Source organism: Talpa occidentalis, unplaced genomic scaffold, assembly GCF_014898055.3.
Source record: "Talpa occidentalis isolate TD23 unplaced genomic scaffold, MPIMG_talOcc4v2.1 talOcc4.15, whole genome shotgun sequence".
NCBI classification, from domain to species: Eukaryota; Metazoa; Chordata; class Mammalia; order Eulipotyphla; family Talpidae; genus Talpa; species Talpa occidentalis.
In genome coordinates, this window is record NW_023601543.1 from 13,698,785 (window position 1) to 13,708,001 (window position 9,217).

Genomic DNA, 9,217 nt, shown 5'->3' on the forward strand with positions numbered 1-9,217 from the left:
CATACAACTGCTAGATTATCTGGGGCAAGTGCTATATAAGTGGTAAAGAAGCACAGAATGACTGTGTTGTTATTATCTTTTATTTAATAGATGATTCCGATCTAGAGTCTTGGATGTGAACTAGGGGCAGCAAGTGGATGGGAAAGAAACTGTGAAGGCAGCATGGTACCCTGAGATGCTGGACCATCTATGCGCTCATCCAAGTCTGAGAAGCCAATACAGGTGTCTATTATGTCAGGAGTCATCAACTCTGGAGGAAAGGTTTCCTGCTCAGTAGTTTCTTTAGTGCTCCTTTCATGTCCTTGTTCCTTAGACTATAGATGAAGGGGTTCATCATGGGGGTTACAATAGTATACATGATGGCAGCCACCTTATCCCTTTCTGCTGAGTAGGAAGAAGAGGGGAGAAGGTAGACTCCAACGATGGACCCATAAAAGAGGGACACAGTTGACAGATGGGAACCACAAGTAGAGAATGTTTTCCACTTCCCCTTGGCTGAAGGAACCCCAAGTACAGTGTGACCAATAAGGACATAGGAAACAAGAATGAAGATGAAGGGGAGGGAGACAAATGCTTCCCCAATGATGAGGACTGTCAAGTCATTGACTCGGGTATCTGTGCATGCGAGCCTTAAAACAGGCTCCAGGTCACAGAAGAAGTGTGGGATTTCTCTCTTATCACAGAAACTCAAGCGGCCCAGCAGACTGAGATGCAGTACTGAAATAAGGTTGGCAATGACCCATGGAATCGCTACTAACAGGACACAACGCTTGGGACTCAGTAACGTGGCATAGCGTAATGGGTGGCAGATGGCAATGTACCGATCATATGCCATGGCTGCCAAGAGGAAATTATCTACGTCCACCAAAAACATAAAAAAATACATTTGTGTAAGGCATCCCGCAAAGGAGATGGTTGGGCTCTGGCTTTGGATGTCTGCCAACATTTTGGGCATTGTAGTGGTTGTGAAGCAGATGTCGGAGAAGGATAGATTAGCAAGGAAAAAGTACATAGGGCTGTGGAGGTGAGTGTCATTGATAATAGCCAGGATGATAAGTAAGTTTCCTATCATGGTCACCAGGTACATGCACAGAAATAGCATAAAGATGACCTGCCGCTGTTCAGATCCCACTGCGAGTCCCAGGAGGAGAAATTCAGAGAGAGTTTGATTTCCCTGGTGCATGGTTCTTCTGTGTCTAAAAAGGGGGAAAAATCAACTTTACTGTAAAATCATAACATGACACAAAAATCAGCCAGGGGACATTGTATTAGAACTGAATCAGGCCTCAGAACCAGAGTCCTGGGTCAAATTCTCTGTCTACTGACATGCAAGCTCCACTAGGGCATGCATTTATCTGTTCTGCTCAATGCTGCACAAGAGTGGTAATGACAGTGCTCAGCACACAGTAGGTGTTTAGTAAATGTTGCTCATATTTATAGATGGCTATGTGCATAAATGAAAAAAAATTGAATTTACCACTCACTATCGTCATGACTTTGTTACCTATGCTTTTCTAAGGGCATTTTGTCAATTTTAAAAGGTGGAAATACTTTATAGGGTTATTATGAAGAACTGCAGGGACATGTCTGTATTTTAGCTATTGTTGCACAAATATTTGCTGCTATCTTTCACTGATTTGGAAAAGAACCACAGATTGAAAAGACAAAAAGGAACCTTCAGAGAACATCTAACTTAGCTTCTGTCTTTGGGCAGCTGAGTATTCAATATGTACGTGACAGTTTAGCTAAACATACTTTAGTGTTCCAGAAACAGAGAATTTACAGTCCCCTTCCAGCTCCAGCCAACATTTTATCCTTGAAATAATTAACTCTTCCTTGCCTTTTTCCTGAAATATTCTCAGTTTTCATATTTCAACAAGAAAAAGTAGTCATTTGCATTAAACGTTGCTGAAACATCATCAAGGGATATTCATTAAATTAATATCATTGTATTGTTACCATTGAGGTAATATCTAGTGTCCTCAACAAGACTGTTTTTAATGACATTGACTGGGCATAAGCCAAGACAAAGAATAGGGGTAACACTTTAAGAGTGTTTATTGAGGGCTTACTATGATTTTTTTTTACATTATATCATTTTTTAATTTTATTTTTATTTATTTATTTATTCATTCATTCATCCATTTATTTATTTATTTATTTATTTATGTATAAAAGCACTGGGTACAGTCAGAAGCGCGGGAGGGTGAGAGAATTCACCAGAGCCAGAGCGGGGAGCAGAGCAGGCAGAAGGACCGAAGCACACTGCTGAGGGGAGCAGCAGGCGGCAGGAGAGGTCTGCGCGCCATATGGGACCCTCCTCCGGTGGCCGGGGAGCAGCTGGGGATCGAACCAGAGCTGCAGAGGCTGCGGGCAGCTTAGCAACCCAGCGCTCAACCGCTGCACCACTGGGGAGGCCCTAATTTTATTTTTAAATAATTTATTTTTTCTCTTTAATAGGATATTTTTTATTTAAATATTTTATTTTATATAATTCTTACGTCTTTTTTCATCTTTGCACAATGTATGCATTTTCATTTTGGTTATATTCCCCATACAATTGCACCCCCCCCTTATTTTGACTCTAGTCCTTCATTTCTCCACCCCTCCCTCCCCCCCACCCTGTAGTGTGTCTCTAGTTTATAGTTGCTTGTTGATTTTGATTTTCACTTTGTGTTGATTAGTCTTTTTCCTGGTCTCTTATTTAGGTTTTCTAAATTCCTGCTATGAGTGAGACCATCCGGTATTTGTCTTTTTCTTTCTGACTTATTTTGCTGAGCATGATCCCTTCCAGCTCCATCCATGTTGCTGCAAACTGCATGTGTTTAGCAATGGAAGCAACCCAAATGCCCAAAAAATAGATGACTGGACCAGAAGATGTGGTACATATACACAATGGAATATTACTCAGCAATCAAAAGAGGGTTTACTATGTTGCAGACACTCTGCCAAGGCCTTTACATGGACTATCTTATTAAATATTGACTACAACCCTATGAGTTAATTAGGACTATTAATAAGATAATCCATTTACAGATGAAGGGTTGAAGAAGTTAAATAACTTCATCAAAATGAAGCAGCTAATATATTGGAGTCAGGATTTTGAATTCAGTGTCGGAGCACAAGTACTCATAACCAACAGTTAAATGGAGCAACAAAGTATATTGCATATTGCACACAATGTATGAAAATAATAATGTGATATGTTACATAATGTATTGCTATATTTTCACTAGACTGCTAATGTGTTCATGTATGTGAAGGGCATTGCCCATGTTCTAAGTATCTAAGCTTGCTCAAAGTCACAAGGTAGTAGGTGTCAGAGTCATAGTCTGTGTAAGTTCAAATGAGATCAAACTAGAAACTTTGTCTTTACTTATCCAAATTCACACCTTTTGTTGTGGTAAGATCCATTTTATACACTTGCTACTTACTCAAAGGTCTACGTGTCTTCATACCACCTTCCCAGTCTAACACGACTGGACTGCCAGTGTATAAATTCACAAAATTCTGCAAGTTTGCTATTTAACTTTGTAGTCTCTGAAAAAAATAAAGACGTTGGCAGCATTAATGAAGAGTTGGAGCAAAATTACAAGAGGAATGTTATACATACTTAACAACACAATTTTCCCAAGTATTATATCAGAACTCATTTGCATACTAACAAATGTGTTTAATTATAAATCAGGCCGGATCAGGTCTGGGGAGACCTCTGCTAGGCAACATTTAGACATTTCATATGCGCACAATGTCCTGAAAATAATAAAGTGGTAAGCTATTATGTACATTAATCCAGGCTTTTCATTAGTGCAGATTTTATTAGCAAATTTTGACAGTGCAAAATAGTGCTGAGCACTGTCATTACCACTCATGTACACTAATTTGACCTTCTAGGCATCATACTATGTAGCCCCATTTAACTGTTTGTTTTCATCTACTTTCCTCAAGCTGGCACCATCTTTGACAACCAAGTGCATAGGTATCTTCAGTCTTTCAAACTTTATATTTAAGTCACTAATTCAGTACACTACTCTTGCAGTCAACATGGGGAGCAAACATTTGTGTTGGGATTGGGGTCTCCTCCTGTAGAACTTACCCGCATGCCTTGTAGATATTTGTAAAGCTGTTCCAGTAAGAAACAATTCCACTGCATCCACCTACAAAAATTGGTGATTATTCCAACCACAGATGTGAATCTTTCCTCTTCCTCATATAGAAAAAAGTAGAAGAGGGCTTAATAGAACTGAAAACCTCAACTGATGGTGATGTTTTGGCTGTTGGATTTAGAAAAGAATCACCCTAGGGCTCAGGACACAATTCTCTAGGCTCCTTATTAGAATCCACTCTCAATTCATCCTCTATGGACCAGATCCTCTTATTGGTAATTGCTGAATTCTTGAGATTATAATATGATATATATATTTATATATTATTTGTATATATATATAACAGATGTATTATATATATTTATATGCAAACTTATGTGTGTGTACATATGTATCTATGCAAATAATATGCATTATGCAAAACTTATGTCCTTATTGTATTTTTACTTTCGTTGGAAAATAAAACTAAGTTAACTACTTTTGGAGAAAAATTTCATCTTCCTTTATTTTTTCACCTCCATGTAATCCAGTGGGAAATATATTCAAACAAACATGATATTTGCAGAGTTTTAGTAATGAAAGCAACACTACACAGTGCTCATTATTTGTCAGGTACTATTCTCAGATATGTTTATATATATACCTACACATACACATATATATGCATACATATTTGTTCTAAGTCCTTTGTGTATATTAACACATTTAATTCATTCTTACAATAAAGTTATGAGGTAGGTAAAACTGTGAACAGATGAGGAAACTGAGGACAAAAAATTTAAGTGATTTACCCAAAAGTTACACAATGAGTTGATAGTACAGTCATGGTTCATACAAGAAGCTCTTGTTCTTGATCCCAGTTTCTGTCTTTTTCCCTTTATTGAGGTAAGCCTAAACACTGTATATGTTTCGGCTGTACAATTTTTCACCTCAGCAACTATATATGTGTTTGTGTATACACACACACACACACATATGTATATCAACTGTGACTTTCATCAAATGTCCAGTCACATTCCACCACTAACCATTCAGCACAGTCCACCCATCCTCCCTTCCTTTCAGTAATCACCATTCTGTTGTCAGAGTCTAAAGATTTGTTTTATTTCTTTGCTTTTTTTTCATTTCATATTCCACAAATGAGTGAGTTCATACTGTATTTGTGTTTCTCCTTCTGACTTATTTCACTTGCCAAAATGCCTGTAAGGTCCATTTATGTTGTTGAAAATGATAAGATCTCATCTTTTTAATGGTTGAGTAGTATTCCATTATCTATATATCACATTTTATTTATCAACTCTTCATTATTGGGCACCTGAATTGTTTCCATATCTTGGCCATTGTGAACAATGCTGCAATGAACATAGATATGCATTTATCTTTTCAAATTACTGTTTTCATTTTCTTCAGGTAAATACCTAGAAGTGGAATTACTGAATCATAGAGTAGTTCTGTTTTTTAATTTCCTGAACACCCTCATAGTGTTTTTCCTTTTTCTCCACATCCTCACCAACACTTATTATTTTTACATTTTGAAAATAGTCGTTCTAACCAGCGTGAGATGCCATCTCATTGTGGTTTTGATTTGGTTTCTCAAATGATAGGTGATATATGACATCTTTTTATGTGTCTGTTGACCATCTGTATGTCTTTTTTGGTTAAATGCCCATCTTCAGTTCCTCTGCACTTTTTAAAATTCATTTTTAATCCAGCTGTAGTTTGTTGTCATTGCTGTTTAGTTGTATGAGTTGTTCACGTATTTTGGATATCAATCTCCTGTCTCATGTGGTGTGCAAATATCTTCTACTCAATACACTGCCTTTTTGCTTGGACATGGTTTCATTTGCTCTGAAGAAGCTTTTTAGGTCAATGCAGCTCCATTTGTTTATATTCTTTTTTGTTTCTTCTACTATTGGAGACAAATCCACAAAGATATCACTAGGGCCGATGTCAAGTGCTTATTATGTATGTTCTTTTCTATGTATTTGTATGGTTTCAGGTTGAATATTTAGTTTCATTTTTTTGCATGTGGTCATTCAGCTTTCTCAGCAGCATTAAAATTTTCTTTTGTATTGTAGTACCGTTGTCTTATCTCTTTGTTCACGCTTTGACAGTATAGCTCTCCCCCTCACATGTAGTCACCATAACATGTCCACCCCAAATCACCCATAGTCTTTCAGCATAGTCCTTTGGCAGCACTATTTATTGAGGACACTTTCCATTCTCATTGCATACTCTTGGTTCTTTGGCCATAAATTGGTTGTCACATATGCGTGGTTTTATTTCTGGGCTATCATTTTTTTTTTACACTTTTTTTTAAGATTTATTTTTTATTTATACAAGCATGGGTACAGTCAGAAACGTGGGAGGGTGAGAGAATTCACCAGAGACAGAGTGGGAAGCAGAACAGGCAGACTGACGAAGTGCACTGCTGAGGGGAGCAGCGGGGCGCAGCAGGAGAGGTCTATGTACCATGTGGGACCCTTGCCGGTAGCTGGGGATCAAGCCGGCGCTGCAGAAGCTGCAGGCAGCTTTGCAACCCAGCACTCAACCCAGCACTCAACCAGGGGAGGCCCTCTGGGCTATCATTTTTATTCCATTGTTGATCTTACTTTCTTACCCACTGTATTACACTATCCCTTAGTAATCATGAGGGAGCTCTAGAGAAAAAAAAAAAGACTTTCTGAGAACTTGTCTAAAAATTACCTTATTAAACTTCCCTCCTCATATTCTTCCTCCTTCCAAATCTCAGCAATGGTGCACCAATTTAACTCTATTCCCAAGCCCAGGGACAACTCTACTTCAGACCTAGAGACTATACACAACTATTCTCTTATTTTTTTTTAAAATTTAATGTTAGGGTTGCCTTTTTGTTTTTCCATATGTGAACATGTTCCACTCACCCCCACACCAAACCACTATGTCAATATCTCCTCTGCCTCTCCCATTCTTTCTTCCCTCCTCCCTGCTTCCTCTGGTAATCATTACATTCCTTCACTAAGTCCCAGATTTCTTCCTCCTGTGTTGTCAGTGTGTATTTTTTTTTTTGTATATTTGTATTCCACTGATGAGTGAAACCATCTGATACCTATCTTTCACCTTCTGACTTATTTCACTTAATATAATCTTCTTAATGTTACTGTGGAGGGATATCCTTCCTTCTATTAAAAGTCAGTCCTTTCTCTTATGATTCTGGATCCCTTCCTATTTTTGCTTTCCTCTATCTTTAACCATTCCTTCTCTACTGGATTCTTCTTTTGACTTTTAAACATGTACAGTCATTTCTATGTTCAAGCAGACAACCAACACTCCCTGAGTCCCTTAGCTCCCTCAGTTACTGAGCAATCTCACTCCTACCATTAAGTGCAAATTTCTTGAATTATCTACATTTCTAGCTGTTTCTTCACCTCAACCCACTCCAATCTGTCTTCTGCCCCACACAACTCCACTAAAATAGCTCACGATAAGGTCACAATGACACCCATGTTGCTAAATCCACCCTTCTTGACAACTCAACAGCATTCACCTCAGATGATCATTCTTTTTTGATGTAATCTCTTTCCTTAGATTTTGAGAACCCCCACAGCCCTGGTTTTCTCTCTCTCTCTCTCTCTGACCACTCTTACCCATCTCTTAATGTGGCTCCTTCATATAACCTTTAAATATTTGTTGTGATGTCACAGAGCTTTTCTTTGGCCTCTACTATCTCCCTAGAATAAATTTATTCACTTTCATATCTTTAATTACCATCTTTTATGTGAATGATTCTGCTTCTTATCTTCAAATTAGCCCTCTTTTGAGCTCCAGAAACATACACCTGACTTGTTTGCCTCACTCACTCATATATCTCATCATTTCTTCCAATGCAGTATTTTCAAAACTGAACTCATTGTCTAGTTATCCCACCGCTTGAAACCATTACTTCTTACGTCAATAAACTATAAAGCAATAAAATTTTGTCATCTTTGACACCTTCCATTTCTCTCATTTTTAAAGTCCCATTGATTCTCCACCTTAAGTATCTCTCAAAAGTATCCTCTTCTCTCCATCACTCTATTCCAAGTCATCATCATGTCTCTTCATCTACTTTTGTTCCCTGCAAAACAGTCTCCAGGGTAACAGTTTTTAGAGAGTTACTATTCCTCTTAGTTTAAGGTGCAGTTATTAATACAACCTACAATACCTGGCCTTCTTCTGAATGTTCATGTTGAAAACCCCAAGTTCCTTCCTGTTACATTATTTTTTTTGTATGTTTATATTCTCTGTCTAGAAAACAATGCCTACAAATTTGATTGGCATCATTATTACTTCAGATTCCAATTTAAACATCCCTTCTTTAGGTAGGACTTCTTTGACTTTTCAAGACTCTGTCAGATACTTGCAGCGACATCCCATAGCCACCTACATTTGTCCTATGAAAAATATTTACTACAACCACTCATCTTTCCTATTAACCTATAAACTCTATTAGGACATGGATAATGGCAATCTTTTGTTGTCTTTCCAATGCTTAGTAAAATCTCTCACCAGTAGTTGGCTGATTAATTTGTGACTGGTTGAATTTCTAAGAGAATAAAAAAATTACATATAGAGCAACTAATTTGGAATGGCACTAGTGGAAATGGAAGACTTTTAAGGGAAAATGACATTTTTGCTGAGTCTTGAAGAATGAATAGGGGAGTGTAGACATTCTAGCTATTTGACACACCATTTGTAAAATTATACAGGAACAAGTAAGAGACCTCTAAGTACAGGATGTTGTAGTAACCTAGAGTTGTGCAGTGTGGCTGGAACATAGGAGAGAGCGGGAGAAGGGAAAGTAGCAATGCAGGTTAGGTGTGACTGTGAAGGTCTTTGTGTGCACCATCTGATTAATGATGTTTGTCAGCATCTGAGAAATAGCAAATATGATTTTGTGTTGTGGAAAATTCATAGTTCAGAGAGGAACGCCAAGTACCAGGGAAGGACTAACACCAGAAGTACAAAGCAATAGGCTACAGGTAATTACTTTTTTCCTTTGTGGAACTACTTCTTTATTTGGGGGCTCCCTAGAGACTTTCCTCCCTACTTCTAGTGACCAGCGAGCAGACATGGGGTCTGCCTGAATCTTT

General features: G+C 38.0%; 1 protein-coding gene across 1 annotated transcript; it reads right to left on the bottom strand.

The window, feature by feature from the left end:
• Positions 1–244: 244 nt before the first annotated feature.
• Positions 245–1,183, bottom strand: LOC119246453 (olfactory receptor 1-like). Its single transcript, XM_037512811.1, has one exon. It carries the CDS (start codon positions 1,181–1,183, stop codon positions 245–247), a length of 939 nt encoding a protein of 312 aa, XP_037368708.1.
• Positions 1,184–9,217: the final 8,034 nt, after the last annotated feature.

Excerpts from the sequence above, each read along its gene's own strand:
- LOC119246453 (XM_037512811.1), bottom strand. The coding sequence starts at position 1,183 with ATGCACCAGGGAAATCAAACTCTCTCTGAATTTCTCCTCCTGGGACTC.